The following is a 21,354-nucleotide window of genomic DNA, read 5'->3' as shown; positions in this document are numbered from 1 at the left end:
GAAGGTAACAGATTTTCTGATCATGTCACAGGGAGTAAGGGGAAGGAAGAGGAAAAAGTCTAGAATGATGCATCTTCCCCCCCGCCCACACACATTTCCTTTACCACCCTCCTTGTCTATTTTTCACAACACTTACTGTCATCTAATATACCATGTATTTTTTATGTATTTTGTAATCTGTCTGTAGATTTAATAGAACATAAATTCCATGAGATTAGCAATTTTCATATTTTAAAAAAATATGTTTTTGTATATCCTGCTCTTAGAATAATGCTTAGCCCAGAGTAGGTATTCAGAGAATATGTGTTGGAAAAATGATTAAATGAATGAACAATGGTTGGTTGGTTTCTGTTCCCTTAAGGGTGGAGAAGGACAGGGTTTGAGGAAAATAATGAGTTGATTTGTTTTTCATTCCTACAAGCCATTAAACTGGAAATGTCTACTAGACAGTAGAATAAGCCAGTGAGGACTCAGAAAACAGGACTGAGCTGAATCCAATTGGCAGCAAAAGGATGAGTTTATCTAGAGAAAGTATGTAAAGTAAGAGAAGCAAGTTAAGAACAGCTGGGCACCACAAGAGTCAGAGAAGTCACTTACAAATAAGACTAACAGTACATGTTCAATTTCACCTTTCTAATTCTGACTTAACACAGACATTATTTAGTTTACTGTGGGTAAGAAGTCGTATTTTCCCATCTGCTGAAGGTTATTGTTCTTTATTCATTTTTTCTAACCCATCTTTTTTGCAAGAATTCACTGTACTCAAACTAGATAGGACAAGTATTATTCAACTCTGATAGGACAAGTATTATTCAACTTTGTTGATAAACCAAACATTTATCACCATTCCCTTGTTTCTAAGGAGTTGAACCATATCAAATTGCTGATATTTTGTTGTATTTTTCTAACCTACAAAAATGGCAACTTCGTAAGTCAAACCTAATAAAATAGGGGTAATATTATTTCTAGCAGTCTTGTTTACCTGAATGAGAAGCTAAAGCAGTATCATAAAACTCTATGTTTACACAGGCTTGTGGAGAAATAAAAAGGCCTGTTATAATAATTCTGCCATTTTATGACAGGTACCTTTAGGTCATTTTATTCCTGAAAGGTTTTTATGTCAACACTCCAGAGAGAGGGAAGCAATTGGCTTACATTCAGCCTTAGCTATAAATGACTGGTGTCAGAGACCATATTCTAACAGCAAAGTGGTTTGTCAATTTTGTACATCTTTTCAAAGAACCAGATCCTAGTTTGGTTAATCTTTTCTAGTGTTTTTCTGTTCTTTATTTCATTTATTTCTGTCCTACTCTTTATTATTTCCTTTCTCCTGCTAACTCTGGGCTCAGTTTGCTCTTCTTTTTCTAGTTCCTGATGGCAGAGAGTGAGGTTGTTCATTTGGAATCTTCGTTGTCTCTTAATATAGGTGTTAATTGCTATGAACTCTCCTCTTAGAAGGGAGTTTTACTGCGTCCTACAAGTTCTAGTATGCTGTGTTTCCATTTTCATTTGTCTCAAGAAACTATTATTTCTCCTTTAATTTCTTCTTTGATCCATTAGTTGTTCAGGAGAGCGCGGTTCAATTTCCATGTGTTCCTGAATTTTCCAGTTTTCCTCTTGTTGTTGATGTCTAGTTTCACGCCATTGTGGTATGAGAAGATACTTGGGATGATTTCAGTCTTCTTAAATTTGCTAAGACTCATTCGGAGGCCTGACATGTGGTCTATCCTAGAAGATGTTCCATGTACACTTGAGAAGAATGTGTATTCTTGGACAGAAGGTTCTATATATGACTATTATGTCTCTTTGGTCTATAGTATTGTTCAAATCCACTGTTTCCTTATTGATTTTCTGTCTGGACGATCTACACATTGTTGAAAGTGGCCTATTATTAAAGTACCCAACTATTATTGTATTACTGCTAATTTCTTATTTTAAAACTCTGTTACTTTTTGCCTTATATATTTAGGTGCTCTGATGTGCATAAATATTTACATTTGTCATATCTTCTTGTTGTATTGACCCCCTTTATCATTACATAATGACCTCCTTTCTTTTTTTACCATTTTTAGTTCCAAGTCCATTCTGACTGATATATGTAGCTATTTTGTCATTATTGACATTCACCTGGAATGTCTTTTCTCATCCTTGTACTCTCAGTCTATGTGTGTCTTTAAGGCTAAAGTAGGTCTATTGCAGGCAGCATATTATTAGATCTTGTTTTTTGTTTTTGTTTTACCCATTTAGTCATTCTCTGTCTCTTAACTGGAGAATTTTTCCCCTCTGTGTTAAAGTAGCTATTGAGAAGTTAACGGCTTACTATTGTCATTTTGTTCATTGTTTTCAAGCTGTTTTATCACCCCATTGTTCCTTGTTTTTTATCCTGCTCTGTGTTTTTGTGCTTTGATGTCTTTGGTATCGCATGTTTTGACTTCTTTATTGTATTCTTTTGTGGAATGACATGATGGCAGGATTTTCCCTTATGGTTACCATGAGGATTACATAAACTGATAAATTATACATCTTAAACTGATAACCAATAGAATTCCTTTTTTTTTTTTAAGACAGTAGAATCCTTAAACTTTACACTTGTACTTTTACTTTTCTTCCCCTTCACATTTTAGGTTATCATTGTTACAATTCACATATTTTTTTAATGTTGTGCTACTGATAACAGATTGTTGTAGTTATGGTTATTTTGGCTACATCTGTTTTTAGTTTTTAACTTTTAAGCTAGAGATTTAAGTGAATTATGCATCACTATGATTATATTGCAGAATCTAACTATGACTATATGTTTATCATTATCAGTGAGATTTACACTATCTTTTCATGTTTTTTTTTTTCTTTTCATGTTTTTATGATGTTAGTGTTCTTTTACTTTCACTGGAAGAAATCCCCTGAGGGTTCTTTTGTAAGGCAATTCTGGTAGTAATGAATCCCTCAGCTTTAGATTGTTCAGAAAAGTCTTTATCCCTCCTTCATTTCCAAAGAACAGCTTTGACAGGTACAGAATTTTGGGCTGACAGTTATTTTCTTTCAATATTTCAGATACAACATCTCATTCTCTTCTGGCTCAAAAAATTTATTTTTTTAAAAATATTTTATTTATTCATGAGAGACACAGAGAGAGAGAGAAAGAGAGAGGGAGAAAGACAGAGAGAGGGAGAGGCAGAGACACAGGCAGAGGGAGAAGCAGGCTCCATGCAGGGGGCCTGATGTGGGACTTGATTCCAGATCTCCAGGATCAGGCCCTGGGCCAAAGGTGGCGCTAAACCTCTTGAGGCACCCGGGCTGCCCTGGCTCAAAAAATTTCTATTGAAAAATTCATCAATGGTCTTATGGGGGGTTCCCTCATATGTGACTTCTCTCTTTTTTCTTGCTGCCCTTAAAATTCTTTCTTTGACTTTTGACAATTTAATTATAATAAAATATAGTATAATTTAATTATAATGTAATAATATGTCTCAGTGTAGCCCTATTTGGATTCAGCCTATTGGGGTCTCCTGGGCCTCATGGATCTGGATGTCCATTTCTCTCCCCAGGTTTGGGAAGTTTCCAGCCATTGTTGCTTTAATATACTTTCTGTACCTTTCTCTTCCTCTTCTCTTTCTGGAATTCTTATGAATTTTGTTTCATATTGTGTCCCAGAATTCATTGTGTCCCACCAAAAATTCCCATAGGCTTTCTTCACTCTTTTTCATTCTTTTTTCTTTTTGCTCCTCTGATAGGGTAATTTCCAGTGTCTCATTCTCCAGGTCACTGATTCTTCGGCATGGTCAAATCTCCTCTGGAAACTCCTTATTGAATTCTTCAGTTCAGTTATTGTATTTTTCAACTTTGGAATCTCTAAGGTTTGGTGGAGTTTTGGGTGGGTTTGTTTTGTTTTTGTTTTTTGATGGTTGCTATTTCCTTGTTAAACTTCTCATTTTTTCATGCATTGTTTTCTTAATTTCATTTAGTTGTCTGCTTTCTTGCCATTCACTCAGCTTTCTAAAGAGGATTATTCTGAATTCTTCATCTGACGGTTCATAGATTTCCAATTTCTTTAGGTAAGTTATTGAAGTTTATTAGTTTCCTTTGGTGGTATCATATTTACTTGATTTTGTGATCCTTGATTCCTTACATTGGTACCTGTGTTTTTCAATAATGGGACTCCTCTTTCACTTTACAGATTTACTTTGGGAGAGACAGTTCTTCACTAGTCAACTCAATTTGGGTTTCTGGGTGTGTCTGCTATAATAATGTCTCTGAATAGAAGAGGCCTACTATTATGGTCTATTTTTGGGTGAGGCAACTGTTCAAGCTCTGAGAATGGGGGAGGGGGAGTATGCTACTGGATGAGAACAGTTGGATGGGACTGCTGACTTGGTTCCCTATCCAAGTGAGGCTCTAGTATAGGCCCCACAGTGCCTGAATTCTCTGGTGAGTCTTGCTAGATGGTCAGGACTGGGGACTATATTCAGTAATACATGGGGCTATGAATTAACTTCCTTGTCTTAGCAGGGTAGCAGGACAGAACCCAAGTCTTATATAGCTCATTGTTTGGGGACCCACATCAGGCCAGAGTTTGCACTGAATTTTGTCTTCGGGTGGGGCCATTGGTTTTGCCCTGCAGATGAAGAAAGCCATGGGCTGTGCTCTGTTCAAGTGTCACGGTATATGGGGCTGTTGAATGGGCTATACAGCTTCCCATGTGCTCTGGTTAGGTTCTGTGGCTGGACACGTTGAAGTCTGTATTCAGTGATGAGCAGGGCTGTGAATCAGATTTCCTGCCTGGATGCAGCAGGAGAAGCAGTAAAGTTGGTAAAGCTCTTCATTTATTTTCTTAATTAAGAAAGAAATTAAGCCTACCCTTACCCCAGTTCCCTGACTGAACAGGGCCACTGGCTTTGCTCCCCAAACTGTAGGCTCTGACTGATTCTAGGCTTGAGTACTGCTGGGCTACATGGCTTTTAGGTGTTTTTGCTAGCCCTTCTAATCAGATGGGGCCAAAAGACACTCTCTACAGCAATAGGGCCATATCTCAGCTTCCTTGCTTGGTGGGAAGGGAATGGGTGCTCCTGGCTACTCCCAATTTCCCAAACAGGCTCTTAGATTGGGAGGAGCCAGAAGCTACCTTCAGCTGTGGCTGTGAATCACTCCCCCTGCCTATGCATAGGATGGGAACACTCTGCACCCCATACCGGCTTTGCTCCGTGGGGGATCTCCTCTGCTCAGTCACCTCTTAGCTTAAGTGCTGCTGGGACACAGCTTCCAGGACTTGTCGCCAGCCCTTCTGGTCAGATGAGGCTGAGAGACATTCCACAGCAGGTGAGGCTGCTGGTTGGGATTATTACTTGGGCATTGCAAGTATGAATTCGGTCAGCTGAGATCTGCGTGCTGCTTGTTGCAAGGCCCCCCTCCTCCCCGTCACGGTCAGATCCCCCGTAGCTGCAGATTCCCCCGCACAACCCCTGGTGAGAGATCAGGGAGGGGCTCTTACAAAATGACCCACATGCTGGAGGGAGGCCAGTTGTCCCCCTGGGGGGCTCTTTTCCCACTGGAGGAACCAGAGGCTCAGGGGAGACCTCTCTGTGTGGCACTACACTGTCTTGGGGGAGGGGCAATGCAGTCAACATGTAGTCACTTCTTACCTTTTAATGTAGAAGCTCTTGGTCTCCTTGGGGCAGGAGGCGCTTCCGCCTCAACTGCTTTTTCTAGGATTCGCGGTGGTGTCTCATTTATGAATAGTTGCTGGTTGTTCTGGTGAGAGGTCATGAAGTTAGAAACAACCTATGCTCCCATCTTGGTGATATCACTGCTCAACAGCAGAGTTTTATTTTTGTTGATTTGTTTCTGGTTGAACCAACTGAGACTTTATTTATTTCATTTAGATTTTAAGTAATCTCTGCACCCAACCTCGGACCCTAACTTACAACCCCAAGATCAAAAGTCCCAAGCTATACTGACTTGAACCAAGTGAAACTTTATTTTGTTTTATTTTATTATCTTATTTTATTTTGATTTGATTTTTTAAAAATATTTTATTTATGTATTCATGAGAGACACAGAGAGAGAGAGAGAGAGAGAGAGAGAGAGGCAGAGACATAGAGACATAGGCAGAGGGAAAAGCAGGAAGCCTGATATGGAACTCAATCCCAGGACTCTGGGATAATGCCCGGAGCCATAGGCAGATGCTCAACCACGGAGCTACCCAGGCGTCCCTTGATTTTATTTTTAAGTAATCTCTACACCCAGCCTGGGGCTTCAACTTACAAGTCTGAGATCAAGAGCTGCATGCTCTACTAACTTGAGCCAGCCAGACACCCCAAGGCTTAATTTTAGAAAAGACACCTGCATGTGTTTTAGTTGAGGCATGAGCAAGAGGGAGTACTAAGGGCAGCAGACTCCCCCGAAGGGTAGGCTGAGGACTGGGGCTGAGCCCTAGGTGGGTCTTCTGTTCCCACTGCTCCCCTGCACAGCTTCTTCCCCCAAAGTCTATGGCAGGCACAGGATGGGGAAGCTGGGAGGGACCACAGCGGCTGTTCCTTTAGCACATTGGACGACTCAGACACCAGCCTCCTGTCACAGGTCTTCATCTTCTTCACCAAACATGGCCTTGGTGGAAATGGCACTGCCAAAGGAGCTGGAGCCCCCACCACAGGCGAAGCTGGCCTAGAAGGGGCTCAGGTTGTAGCTGAGGCCAGGCCCAGCACCGGAGTAGCTGCTGGTGAGTTTGGTATGAATATTCACCTTCTGCATCCCACACTCCAGCTGGCTCTCCCCAGCCTCCAGCAGCTTGGGTGGGTGGTGATCTCTCCAACCAGGACCAGCCTGACATTCCTGAGCTGCCGGTGCTCATGCAGCTGCTGCCCCATGTCCTGCTCTGCTCGCTGCAGGGCAGCCTCCAGCTCAGCCAGGTGGCGTCCGCGGAGAGGACAGCGGAGGTGTCAGAGACCAGCGGCCTGAGGAAGCCCATCTCTCCGGCCAGGACCACCAGGCAGGACTCCAGCTCTGCCTTATTCATGTAAACTTCACCCACAGCCTTCCTGCTGAGAACAGATGCGTTCTCCATCTCTGCACGCTCCTGTCTCTTCCTGCTTATCCTTTGGTCCCCGCCAGCCCCTGCACACTGCCTCACTCCACCTGGAGCTCCAGCTGCTCCTGGCTGTGTCCAGCTGTGGTCCAAAGTCGTTGGTGAAGCTCTCCAATGTGTTGTCCGTGTCGCTCTGAACCATTTTCTGCTGCTGCGGGAGGCTCCACTTGGTCTCCAGAATCTTGTTCTGCTGCTCCAGTGTCTATACCTTGTCCATAAAGGACGCAGACCTGTTGAGAAGGGTTTTGACCCCTTGAGTACCCATGGCCTGGATGTTGGGGTCCACCTCCAGCTTTAGGGGACTCAGCAGGCTCTCATTCACTAGGACAGCTGTTGTGCCCTCCATAGACCCGCTGTAGCCTTCAACCACACTCCTGCTGGTGTCCAAGCCACCCTGGAAGCTGCTGCTGCTGCCCACCTGGGAGAAGGCAGAGGAACTGACATATGTGCCAGGCGCACTCATGTAGGAGCTGCTATTGAAGATCCTAGGCCAGAGGTAGACACCTCGTAGGACTTCTGGGTCACCCTGATGGGCATTGGGGGGGGGAGGCTGGAGTGGAGGCAAGAAGGCTGAACCAGATAGAGATTCAAGGAGGCGAGAAGCTGCTTCTAAGTGGGAGAACTCAACAGCAGATTTTATTAGCAGGAAGGATGGTGAGAGCCCAAATCTGTAGGCCCTCTGAAGGAGCAGGCTGGGCACAGGATTCCAAAAAGATAAATGCCATTGAGTTCACAGTCAGGGCAGCAGTGTTCTAATGTGACAGATTCAGCAATACACCTTTGGTAAACTGTGTTCCTAAAAAAGTCTTTCAAGGATCCAAAGAATGTTTGGGAAGTGAATTTCCCATGGAATCCTATATGTAATTCATGAAGTGATGAGTTTGGTTTGAAGGTTTATATTGTACACAGGAGTATGCTGTGAAAAGCTGAAAACATGGAAGGTAGGTATTAATCATGAGGCATGATGAAATCAGCAACAAGAAATTGTTTCCACCTGCTTTTTTCTTTTTATTATTTTAAAGATTTTATTCATTTATTCATGAGAGACACACACAGAGAGAGAGGCAGAGACACAGGCAGAGGGAGAAGCAGGGTCAGTGCAGGAAGCCTGATGTGGGACTCAATTTCAGGACTCCGGGATCACGGCTTGAGTCAAAGGCAGACGCTCAATAGCTGAGCCACCCAGGCATCCTGTCTTTTTCTTTTTTAAAACATTCCTAGTCACCTAACTTGCTAGATGCTAATTTTTTTTAAAAGCCTCCAAAAAAATAAAAATAACAATAAAAGTCTCCAGGTTGCAAGATAACTCTTTAAACTGCTGCTCTAAGCTTATGCTTCCAATTTCATAGCAGTACAACTATACCAACCATTAAGAAGTTATAAAATATCAAAATTTCACATTAGGAAATTCTGATGTTATCTTTTTGCTGTTGTTAAAGAGTTTATTTTTAAGTAATCTCTATATCCAATGTGGGGCTGGAATTTACAACCCTGAGATCAGGAGTCCCATGTTCTACCACCTGGGCCCACCAGGCACCCCACTGTTACCTTTTGATGGAAGAACAATGAGAGCAAAAACAGAACACTCAAATCATTTTTTCTTTCTTTAACTGTCACTTTATTTAGGGTAGAATTTCCTTACATAAAGTTAACGTTTTTAAACACCTTAGGACAAACTATTCAAAAAGCAATATTTTATTTCAGAAGGGGCTTGTGTCTGTGGTTTTCTGTCCGCCTCTATTTTCATCATTCTGAATATTTGCTTTTTAAATAAATATATTCTCAGTTGTTCCCTTGTAAGAATCAGGCGACTAAACTGCTATCAGTACTAAGATATCTGAGATCAGAAGACTGCTCGGGTCATTTCAAATTCACATTAGCACAGTGTCTATAAGAAACAGGTAATACAGATTAATGTGATGCTTGCCTCTAGTTTGTCTTCTTAATGGTTTCCATGAGAGGGTCCTCACAATAAGTTATATAAAATACAGTACTTTGGTTGGAAATTGTAAAAATCATTCTAAAAATTAAGCACATATATTAAACAAACGAGTTGCTACAGTATGCTTTAAATGATATAAAATAATTAGCATGTCAAACATTTTCTTATAAACATATTGCTTTTGGTCATACACTGAGCTGGATCATACAGCCTGCATTCTTTTTCTCCTACATGGCACAAAACGATGGCTTGATGGTAGGGAAACGCTACTTCATGAGAAAAGATGGTGTCCATGAGCTCCAGTAGTACCGGTCTTTGTACTTAGGCATTACCTTGAACGTGTTCAATTTTTGATAATGTCAGAAGATGATGCAGTGTCAATTTGTTAGATGGATACGGTCCTTTAGGCTATCTATAAGAGAGGGTTCTAAAAAACTGTTTGACAATCAATTTTCTTCCTACTTACTGAGCAATGCTTAGTGATTCATGGAATTTTACTGTAAGATGAACAATCACACCAGGAGTAGCTTTTATGCCCACGCAGCTTGGCTCGCAGTTGATACATGTACCCCAAGGCACACCGCTATCACTGGAGCCATCCCTGTACCATTTCCTGACATCCTGAAAAGCTTTCTGACCGGAAATGAGGTATAGTCATGGATAGATACAGTGAAACTCCTCATTCCTCTTGGTGTCTATAGTACATTTTATAATTCTCTATTAACTAAAAAATATATGCACCACGTAGCATTTGATTTTCACTTAACAAAAAAATGATCACAATTCCCTTCTATAGTAAACAGTGTGTATACACATTTGTCCTTTACCCATTACGGTGGGGAGTGGGGAGGGAGAACTTACTAGGATTTTGCTGGTTCTTTAGAATTTACATTGTTTTTTCAGTCTTCCAGTTTTCTCAACTGCACATCAGCTTCTCAACTTTCACATGGATAAATGTGTTTAGCTTCCTAAGGGAAGTCGTTTGCTCATAAATAAAGCAAAAAGTAAGAGGACAAAAACAGAAATATCTTCTAAATTTGGGCACAAAAATATTATGCAAACAATTTTATAATGTGTAATAACCATGTGATTAGATTTCTCAATTTAAAAAAAAATCATGACCTTAACACGAGCTAGAGTGCCAAGAATATGGTATTCACAATCCATTTGCTTCTCTAAGAGGTATTTACAATTTAAAACCAGCTTTCCAGCAAGCTGGGTAAGGTTACAGATTAACTTACTTTTTATACATAATACAGAAAGGGAAAATAAATATTACTTGCAGTAAAGGACTCATCTCTGAAAACACATTTTCTGTTGCTTTAGATAATGAGTTGAGGATATAATACAGAAGTGAACTCAGCTTCAAGTTGTGCTTACATTTACATATTTGTTTTCTGAAGCTTTGCTGCCAGTTTGTTAACAGAAAATATTACCTATCAAATCCACATCCATTAGGTGCTTCTCTCATGCCTCTCGGGATCATAGTGCTTGCTCAAGTACATTTTTGAACCAGATTCTCCAAAGCAAAAATTACTCCCTGATTTAGATTAGGGCTCTTTGGGAGCCAAGGCAATTTGTTCTGGCTGCAACACATTACTAATACCTCCAACCAATCATGTGCCAACTTATTGGGTTGAATCTTATCAAAGTGCCAATGTTCACTTTAATATATCGTTTTAACCTCCAGAAATGACAGACAATTTCATATGGCTCAACTTGCTTATACCCTGGCACCCAGAACCAAAAGAGAGTAGCTTGGGGCCTGGGAGAATGTGAGTCAATACACTATGGAGTTTGTCTCGTGTTCATTGGCCGAGACCTTCACTCTTGCCTTCCAGGTAACCACAGGTGGAGGCAGACATGCCCTACAGAGACAAAAAGTGGACCTTTTGTCTTTTTCTGACTCCAAACTAGCTTTGTCGTTTTTAAAATTGCTGTAAACATGCCTCTCAATGGAACAGCCTCTGTCCAACAAATAAGAGTTCCCACTGTGTGAAGAAACTACAGTTGTTAAGAGTTCAAATGTGGCACACTATAGACACTAACATCATGGTAGCTATGACTTCCCAGATAAGTGGAACCTCTACCATAAATTTTTTCTGCTCCCCAAAATGCCCTGAGAATTTGGCTAGGGCAGATTATTCATTGTCTGTTCCTAGCCAGGCCTGGAGAACTGAGCTGAATGCAAAATTCAATCAGTTATTACAATAAAGAAAATCTTCTGCTGCTTTGACACTCAGCTTTTTGGTCATGTATCTTGGTTGGGATGTAAGTTTAACGGACTGTGTTGACCTTTCTGTTCAAAACCTGTTGACTTGAAAAGCTTCCCTTTTGTGGGTACTTATATAGTTTGATTTCAAAAATGGAAGGAAAAAATGGAAGAAAATAGGATGCGATGGCATAGCTGATAAAATGGTTCATTTGCATATCTCCAACCACCAAAAAGGGTTGTCGTCAAAATTTCAAAAAATATTTAGAGTTCTTTCATCTGGGAGACTGATTGCATAATAGTACTTTTAGAACAGCACAGTGGTATCAAAAAAAATCAAACCAGGATCATAATATTGAGAAAAGCAGAAGTTCATTTATCTAGTGCTGAGCTTAGTCCAAGAAAGCCTGAAGTACCAGTGTGCCACATTTAAAATTTAACCACTTCACAAATACCTGCACGCATTGAGTAAATAACCTTCTATCACATAGCCTTCAATTGCACCCCTGCTGCAATACTGCATCAATATTATTACATTTTTAAAAATCTGTATAAAATACTATCTGGAACCCCAAAGGAAAATCAATTAATTTTTAAAAAGTTCATTACAAAGTTGACCGTATAAAATGCTAAAACATAATCCATATATACAAAATGCTGCTGTTTAAGAAAATAATGGGACCCAGTTTTAGAATAAAATAATTTTGTACAAAAAAAGGGTATTGCATTCAAATCAATATTTAAAAAAAATTTTTTTAAAGAATATTGAAATGTCTTAGTTCAGAAGAATAACTATATAAAGTGTCTGCTTTTATACCCTTCACAAGTTTTCTGCCGGCAGAACACCAACTGGCAGAGGGACCGTGTCTTGCTATTCCCTGCGCCCAGAAGCTTCGTGCCGGTCATCGCCGAGAAGCGTACTTAGAAGCCCAGTCCGTCCGGCCGTGCACTGGCTGGGCAGCTGGAGGCCGTGGCATCAACCCAGGAGTGCTTCTAGGCTGGGTGTGGAAAAAAGGTCGCCCGGGGTGAGGTCTCACAGCCTTCAGGGAAGAATAGCCTGCAGTTAAAGAGGAAGGTGGGTCTGATTGATATGGGACTCCTGCAAACAAAGCAAATCAATGCATCTGGGCGACAAAAATACCAGAAAACGAGAGTTCAGGAGAAGCCCTGGTGGGATACTCATAGTCTTCCCTTCCATTTTATAGTGTCAGGTCAAAAATACTGGTGTCATTGCTGATGCCTCTTTTTTCACAGCCCACTTGTCACTGGTCAGCAAATGCTACTGGCTCTACCTTCCCAACATACTCAGAATCTGGCCCCGCTCAGCTCTTAGCACGCTGGCCCATTCTTCCCTGCCTGGGTAATTCTAGTTGGTTTCCCTGCTTCCGATCTTGTGACAACCAGCACTTGAGTGAGGCTTCAAGATAGAAGTCAAATCACCTCACGCCTCTGCTTGACACCCTCCAGTGGCTCCTATGTCGCTCACGGTCAGTGATGGCAAGCTTACAGTGGCCTGCAGGGCCTCACAGACCCCTGCCTCCTGTCACCTCTCTCTCCTGCCCACTCCCCTCCCATCACTCACACCACCCCTGCCATCTGCCTCCCTGCTTTTCCGGGAATATGGCTGCCTATCCTGCCTCCAGGCCCATGCACTAGGAATCCTGTGCTGAGGACAGTCTCAGCCACACCACATGGCTAGCCCTCTCGCCTCCTTCACACTTTCACTCAACATCTCCTTGGTGGTTAGGTCTTCTCTGGCCACCTTCTTTAAAATACACACTCCGACCCCTACATTGCCTATATCCTGCCTACTTAATTCTCCTTAGCACTGGTGAGCGTTTGATACGGCTTACTTATTTTGTGCAGAGTGTAAGTTCATGGGACAGGGAGTCTTGTCTTTCTCCTTCACTGGTGGGTCTTCAGCCTACAACATGCCTGGCACAAAATTGTTATTCGATAACCGTTTGATGAACTGATCCATGAATAATCCAAAATAGAACTCACCAGGGGAAGGATCTGGAATAGGTGCCAAGTGTACTCTCTGCATAGCAGAACCCACTTCTTTTTTCAGAAAGGATGGGATATAGTTTCCAGTCAGTCCACTAGAACTTGTAGAACTGGAACCAACTGATTCACAAAAGCAAAAGCTCGTTACTACAAAGACATGTGCACGTAACACCAACATAGTTACACAGGTGCAGAACAATAAAGAATTAGGTTTTTACTTTTAGGGGGGAAATACAATAAAAACAGTGAAATGCGAGCAGAGCATTCTTACACACCACACTGTCGGAAAGACAGGGAAGAGGGACAGCAGACAGTGCCGCTCCCGCAGCCTGACCTGAACAGAGTCTGGAGGGTTGCCTGGTTCCAGAAAAGGGAAATCTGCGGTCTTCTTTCTTTTTCGGAATCAAAGGTTTAGCCTGTTCTGAAATTCACTTTTTCCACTTCATAACAGAGAACAGTTATCCTTCCATATCAGTATATACAAATTCTAGAATATGGCTAAACCATAGTTCACTGGACCATTCTCTTACTGAACAGCACACAGGTGACCTTAATTATTTAGCTATTACAAGTAATCCTACACTAAATGCTCTTGCCTCTCATCAGAACAATTAATAACTTCTACTAAATATATTCACTTTTTATGACACTTTCATATTGAGAGTGCTTAAAGGCCCGGAACTGTATGCTACTCATCCTAGTATTCTGGGAGGTTAATGGGATGCCTTATATGTAGCAGTAATCAATACATTCTGGATGGATGAATGGATATCTCTAAACCTTATTAAGACTTAAGGTACACACGGAATGATGAAAGATGTTATTATGGGCCATTATACAAATGGAAGATACATCCGGTGGGAAAAGAGAGAATGTGTGGCAGAGCTGTTGTATGTCTTCACAACACAGTGCTCCTGGCAACTGCTTAAGGCATGGTGGCAAAGCATGTGTGAGGAGTTGTGTTGTGCTAGAGCACATTTTGTATGTTTGGTGAATAGATATGAAAAAAAATGTGAAGAGAATCTGAACACGTAAGTCACAAAAGGGGAAAAAATATAGTCAAGAAACACAAGAAAAGATGCTCAACCTCATTAGTAAACATGCAAGTTTAAACCACAATAAGATGCCATCTCACACCTATCAGACCGGCACACATTTTGCAATCTTGACAGTACCAAGTGGCATCAAGGATGCAGCACAACTCCCAGACCCTGCTGGAGAGCAATTTGGCAACATCTGTAAAGTCAAAGATGAGCACACCCTTTAACCTGTTAACATTATACCCAGAGAAACCTTCACATGGGTGCACAACAATAGGTTCGTCTCAGCACCCTTTCTCATGGCAAAGATTGTTCACAAATTACACGCTCATCGAGAAAGGAAGAATAAATAAATTATGGTCCAGTAAAACTAATAGATTATGATACAGTATATATATTATATATGTATATACTTATGTTATACAATATTTATTATGTGTGTCTTACATATATGTTTAATTGCTACAGCATAATATAATTACTAAAATGAGTGGAGATCCAGAATTATGTTCATATTAATTTTTGAACATGCAAAAATATACTAAGTGGTTCATGAATCTTTTAAGAATGCAGAGAAATAATAAGCACCCAAATCAGGTGATGGTCAGGGGAAGGAAAGGGGAAGAGAGAAGGTAGGAAGGCCTAAACAGTGGACTTCATGTATATTTGCAAAGTTTGACTCCTTGAGCTGGTGGCAGGTACCTGTCTGGGGAGAGTGATGTGGAAAACTGGTCTACTGGGAATGGGGTTAGCCCACCTGGAAGGCTTATGAAATTCATTTACTCATTTTTAAAAAAGTGAGGATGAGGGAAAAAAAGTGAGGCGCTTTTTTTTTGGCACTCTATCTATCATTGTGCCTTCTGAGCTGTCCACCTACAAACTGGAGGGGGTTTTTCGATGCTCTGGGCTAAAGCTGGGTCATCAGAGGAGGGGGTGAGCTGGATGGAGCAAGGCATTTTACAATGCTCCACTAGGATGGAGCTAGGTTGGAGGTCCAGTAGGGCAGGGTCTCGGAAGTCAGAGGTGCCCGATGCCCTGGCTACTCCTGAGGGCAGACCCTGGAGTCGCTGGCTGAGTACCCAGGGCCTGCTGCCCAGAAAGAGACAGGAGCATAGGCCTGATAAAGGGGCCCTGGGCTTCCCCCCTAGAAAACCCTCTTCTTGTCTCTTCTCTCTGGACCCACCCTGCAGCATCCAGAGAATTTGCCTCTTGTCATTTAGGGGTTAATGATCATTACCCACCTGAATTTATTTTGCTGATTACCGATACTGTTCCTGAAGATTTCCCAGACAAACCAGAACTAGACCACGGGTTAGATGGAATAAAATCCTTGCCTGGATTTGGAAGGATGCCGTTTCTTATATTTATTCCTAATAGGGAAGACAGGAGTTTCAAATGCAAAAGACATATTTCATCTTGTACCAGATTTTAGTGGTAAGCTCATCACAGAACCCTATTCATCCAAGCTTCCTACAGCTCGACAGAGCAAAAACTGGCTGTGATGTTGTCTGATAGACAGCAGAGGAAAGCTTGCGTCCTGGGGTTGAGTATGCTGTCTCACTGGTGGGCAGCCCGAGAGAGGTCTCTTGACCTTCTCCCAACAGGTCTGCCTCACGTCTTCTGTCTTGGCCCCTCTGGTGGTATCCTGGGCGTCAGTGTTCCTGGATACTCCTACCTGTATCCCTTCATGGGTCACTGCCTGTCTGTCACCTTCCCAAAGTCCTCTCCATCCCCCTTCTACCAGCCAGCTCTGCAGGCCCCTGCTCTCCTCTCTGCATCCTGTCCCCCAGATCCATCCTCTCACCTGACCTGGACCATGAGCGCCATTAAGTGCTGGTGACTTGGGTCTGCACTGGTGACCCTTGCTGACTCCCTCACGCCCAAGGCTGCCTGGATCTTTATCAATCACCTTGACCTGGAGCCAAACTACCCACGTGACTGCCCACTTGCCTATTTATGTCAGGCACTGCAGCTATTTTTCAGAACTGAAAGACTGAATTCATCTTTTATCCTCCTTCTGCTCCTAGAGCCGAAAAGAAATAACTAATTCCCTCCCTGTTCCCTTTCACTTGTGGTGGCTGTAGTTCGAATCTCTGCCCCTGACACCTGGACCACTGCTGTGCTCTGTCACTTGCTCTCTCTTTTTCTTGGTCATCCCAGGAGGCCCGTCAAGGGCGAGGAGTCAATATACCAGCAGGGCCTGCTGCTCCCACCTCATGTGTCCTGGGGCCCCAGCCCCAGCCTAAGCCACCACTCCCTTACCGGCTACGAGAGCTACAGCCTGCCTTCATCCACTCATCACACAGATGGGACATGAACCCAGCACACTCTCCAATTAAAGCCTTTGAAACAGCTTCCTGCTGCCTATGAAATAAATTCCAAATTTCTTAGAAGACTCCCAAAGAGGGCTCTAGTACATCTATCACTCTCTTACCACACTCTGGCTACTCTGGCCCCACTGCCCTTCCCCTCACAAACCAAGCCCTTTCCTGCCTCCTAGGCCTCTCCATTTGCTGCTTCATCTGCCTGGTTTGTCCTGCTCATTTGTTCCTCCACATTTCTTGGTGGCCCAGACAGGAGTCACTTGCTCAGAGAGGCCCTTCCTGAGCACTCTATCTATCATTGTGTCTCCTTCCTGCCTTCTATCGCCCTTAACATCTCGTATCACCTGAGCTACTGGTTCCTATTTGTTTAGGGTCTGGCTCCCACCTCTAGACTATAAGCTGCAGGCTGCTGTACAAAGTCACTGCATAGACTGTAATAAAACTGCAGCCCGTGGTCCCACTTGGCTGCTGTGTTCCCCGTAATTTCCCTAGCACACATCAGATGCTCAGTACATATGTACTCACTGAATGAATTTGTGAACGGATGGTTGGCTCATCCTGTAAGCTTGGAATATGGAGGATGTGGAGAGAGGAGGCTTGTGCAACCATCAAGCTACAGCGTTTATACTTACCCCCTGCAATACTGCCAGGTGGTGTGACTGAGCTCCTACCCTGGTCTCCTCCTGAGAGCACACAGGACTGGCAATTTTTCCTAACCCTGCTCTGGAGCAGGGGCCTCAGGCATGCTGCCTGGCTCTTACCAGTTCCTCCCTCTCAGTAGGGGTGGGGAGCAGATATGGGGGCCCCTGGACCCAGTTTCCACTACAAAATGCTTTTATCTTAGACAACTATATAAAATAAAAATGTGAGGCCTGGGTTTCAGCAAGTATTTTTACGATGCTCCTGCTGGTTCTGAAGGTCTAGAAGGCCCTTGGCACTTGCCTTCCAAAACAGAATCTTTGTGAAAACGTGATTCCAGGGAAATGGTTTCTTATCAATGATGAAAGTAAAGGCAAGTATTTCTATTACCAGGCAAGTATCGTGAGTGCTTCAAGTAGTGCTGCTTGGCGGCAGATCTCAGGGTTGGTGTGTCTCGCCTCTGATAGGAGGTCTGGGTGGGGGCGCTATTGCCTGTACCCACAGGCTCAGAGGGCTTCAGGTCCAAGACACTCTCAAATCTGAATCAAGGGAATGTGACTCAGGTCAGCATGAGACTGAAAACATCATCAGAGAGGTACAGATTGTTCTACAAACCCCAGATCCGATCTGTTTACAGAGCTGAGGAGCATACTTGCCTGCAGAGAGTCTCTTCACTCTGTCTCTTCTTGTTTTTCAGGTCAATCCTGGTGAGGGATGGACTGAAATCCAAGTCATCCAAGTCAGCCCAGTCATCGGAATCCTTTGTTGACCGGGACACAAGACCCCACCTTCTCCTACTCTTCGGCTTGATCTCCCCATTTTTGGGTTCTAGGCCAGCTAGCATTTTCTGTGCATCCAAGAAGTGGGGGATAAAGCAATATTTGGCATTAATGAAGCTCACCCATGGGTAATCCCCATTCCAAACTTTCTTGGTGATGAAAAGTAGGATCGGGGGCATATCATTCCCAACATGCAACCATGGAAAATTCCTAGGCCTGTCTCTCATCTCTCCTGCACACATCATATCAGTTTGCATCCTATGGGGACACTCAGTTATATAAGATAATGATTTTTAAAAAGAATTTTTTTAAATAGATTTTTTTTTTTTTGAGGAGAGGGAGAGAAGAGAGGGAAGGGGTAGAGGCAGAGAGAGAGAGAGAGAGAGAGAGAGAGAGAGAAATAGTCGACTCCATGCTGAGTGCAGAGCCTGACACTGGGCTCGACCTCATGACCCCGAGTTCATGACCTGAGCTGAAATCAAGAGTTGGGCGCTTAACTGACTGCACCACCCAGGTGCTCCTAAAAGGAAACTTAAGGTACCTCTCACATATAGGGAAGATAGCTAGGTTGTCATCCATCATTAACATGCTTTATTCTGTCATAAAGAGAAATGCAAGAGAAAACAGCTCAGATGTCAGTTATCCTGCTCTTTTACTGAAAACACTGCAAATATGCTTTCTTTGCCTTCTTAGTAGACCTCGATACTATTTAATTAAAGAATCAGCAACAACAGGAGATTTCCAAAAACATATTGCTTCCAAAGTTGTGGGTGGGGTACAGCAAATAGTCTAAAGGCACCACTCTTATAACCTCACATGGTATCTCACAGTGTTGGTTGGGAGCTGGCCCTCAGTGAATGAATACTAGTTGAGAGAAAAAATACTGCTTTGCATAAAGCTGTTAGAAAATCAGACTCTCTGACAGCATTACAAAGCTACCAGTGACTAGATGCCCTTGTCAGGTTATTATTGAATCTAACACTCATTGTTTTGAGCACCAATCCAAGCAGATGAGAAAGATCTGGCCTGGTCTGGTGGGAAAGAGAGGCATTATGATCTTCCTTTTATAGATGAAAAAACTGAGTCCAAAGGGATTAATAATAACAATGACTAATATTTATCAAATTTTAATGAAGGGTCAGCTACTATTTTAAATTCTTTCAAGTATTAATTCATTTAGTCCCCCAAAGAATTATTATCAGGGAGATGCAATTACTATCTCTATTTTTTTAAAAGATTTTATTTATTTATTTGGTAAGAGAGAAAGAGCGTGAAAGTGTATAAGCAGGCGGAGGAGGAGCAGAAGGAACAGGCTCCCTGCTGAGCAGGGAGCCTGACATGGGGCTCGATCCCAGGACTCTGGGATCAAGACCTGAGTGGAAGGCAGATACTCAACCAACAGAGCCACTCAGGTGCCCCTATTACCCTTATTGTTGAAAATCTTTCGCACAACAAGTGAGGTCAGAAGAGGAACAGGCAAGACTAGGCTCCCTAGCAAATCTTCACTCCTTACCGACTGAGGCTTCTTGGTATGGAGGGACGGGAAGAGCAATGGGCTTGGCTTGTCCTCTGGAAGATGGTTTGGGTGATCTGTCCTGGAAGCCTCTGCTTTGTAGGGGTATATGAGATGCTGAGGGGCCTGGCTGCCTTGATGTTGTCTCGATGAAATCCGCGGGTGTGGTTTGGTTGGGGGCTGGGCAGGGGGGACCGGCTTAATGTGAGGAGGCGGGCCTGCCTTCTCCAGGACATCTTTCTGTGCTTTTCCTGAATCCTGAAGGCTCTGTGTGGTGCTGCCCAGTGGATGCCCAATCTGGAAGTAAGGATATCGAAGAGCCTGGAATAACACATAGAGCTGCTTTACGAGAAAAGTCTAGCCAGGAAGGTTAATACCATCAGGCTAACTGAGCCACATTTCATGGGACTAGTTTACTACATTTTCTTAACCTAAACCAACTAGAAAACAGCACTGAATGTGTGATACTCTATGATTTTCCTGATCTAAAATATAAAATGTATACACTTAAAATTATTTGGATAAAGCAGCCAGTTACACTACTATTACCTTTGCTACTTCTGAAAAGTATTCTGGCTCAACACAGATGCTGGCTTTGTAATTTATTTGTTCTGCACTATTTGGGGGGGGGCAGGGGTGGGCAGAGTGAGAGGGAGAGAGAGAATCTCAAGCCAACTGCCTGCTGAGCATAAGCCCAAAGTGGGGCTCGATCCCACAACCCTGAGATCACGACCTGAGCTGAAATCAAGAGTCTGACACATAACCGACTGAGCCAACCAGGTGTGTCTGCTATGTATTTTATTTTATTTTTATTTTTACTTTTTTGCTATGTGTTTTAAATGTAATGTTTCACCTTTATGAGCCAATTTCCTCAGTTCATAAAAAGAAAAAATATATAGAGAGACAGCCAAACACAATAATCCTGGAAGACTCTGAGAATCAAGTGTAAAATGAGCAGACATTTTACCCTAGGGATGCCAAGAATGTAATACATGATATAGATAAACCCTGCCTATAAACAACAACTGACAAACCTTGTTCGTTGTTCTGAACAATCCAGTTTTCCAGATAGTCAAGGAATAAATCTTAAAGTGCTAGGGTTTACAATTCTTTCTGAATTAGTCCCTGAATTTCCTTTTTTTTTTTTTTTAAAGATTTTATTTATTTATTCATGAGGGACACAGAGAGAGAGAGAGAGAGGCAGAGACACAGGCAGAGGGAGAAGCAGGCCCCACGCAGGGGAGCCCGACGCGGGACCCGATCCCAGGTCTCCAGGATCAGGCCCCGGGTTGAAGGCGGTGCTAAACCGCTGAGCAACTTGGGCTGCCCCCTAGCTTTTTTAAAAAAGATTTTATTTATTCATGAGAGATCTAGAGAGAGAGAGAGAGAGAGAGAGAGAGACTGACAGACAGACAGACAGACACAGGCTGAGGGAGAAGCAGGAAGCAGGCTCCATGCAGGGAGCCTGATGTGGGACTTGATCCTGGGTCTCCGGAATCACACCCTGGACTGAAGGCGGCGGCGCTAAACCGCTGAGCCACCCATGCTGCCTTTTTTTTTTTTTTTTAAAGATTTTATTTATTTACTTATGAGACACACACACACACACACACACACACACACACACAGGCAGAGAGAGAAGCAGGCTCCATGCAGGGAGCCGGATGCAGGACTCGATCCAGGACTCCAGGATCACACCCTGGAGGCACCCAACCCCTGAGCCACCCAGGCGTCCTGCCCCAGCCTTTTTGAATGGAAGTTACCAAACATAACCTTTCTTAATAACTCCAGGACATAGCTATGAACATCTATCATGATTA

At 42.9% G+C, this 21,354-nt stretch overlaps 1 protein-coding gene and 1 pseudogene across 2 annotated transcripts in view; both read right to left on the bottom strand.

The window, feature by feature from the left end:
• Window positions 1-6,070: 6,070 nt before the first annotated feature.
• Window positions 6,071-8,529, bottom strand: LOC140636863 (keratin, type II cytoskeletal 8 pseudogene; annotated as a pseudogene).
• Window positions 8,530-8,672: 143 nt separating this feature from the next.
• CILK1 (ciliogenesis associated kinase 1) overlaps window positions 8,673-21,354 on the bottom strand; it is a 37,472-nt gene continuing 24,790 nt past the window's right edge. Inside the window, exons 8-14 of one of the 2 annotated variants that reach the window (XM_072832642.1) lie at window positions 19,535-19,855; window positions 17,899-18,089; window positions 17,633-17,781; window positions 15,521-15,649; window positions 14,377-14,475; window positions 13,237-13,359; window positions 8,673-12,289 (exon numbers count right to left, since the gene is read on the bottom strand). In XM_072832642.1, coding sequence (XP_072688743.1) covers window positions 12,135-12,289; window positions 13,237-13,359; window positions 14,377-14,475; window positions 15,521-15,649; window positions 17,633-17,781; window positions 17,899-18,089; window positions 19,535-19,855 — 1,167 coding nt within the window. In that variant the 3' untranslated portion in view covers window positions 8,673-12,134. The remainder of the gene's footprint in view (window positions 12,290-13,236; window positions 13,360-14,376; window positions 14,476-15,520; window positions 15,650-17,632; window positions 17,782-17,898; window positions 18,090-19,534; window positions 19,856-21,354) is intronic. The other variant, XM_072832643.1, reaches the window with a different exon arrangement.

The sequence above is a fragment of the Canis lupus genome, chromosome 7, assembly GCF_048164855.1.
Source record: "Canis lupus baileyi chromosome 7, mCanLup2.hap1, whole genome shotgun sequence".
In the NCBI taxonomy this organism is placed as follows: Eukaryota; Metazoa; Chordata; class Mammalia; order Carnivora; family Canidae; genus Canis; species Canis lupus.
This window is presented reverse-complemented; position numbering and strand designations above follow the sequence as displayed.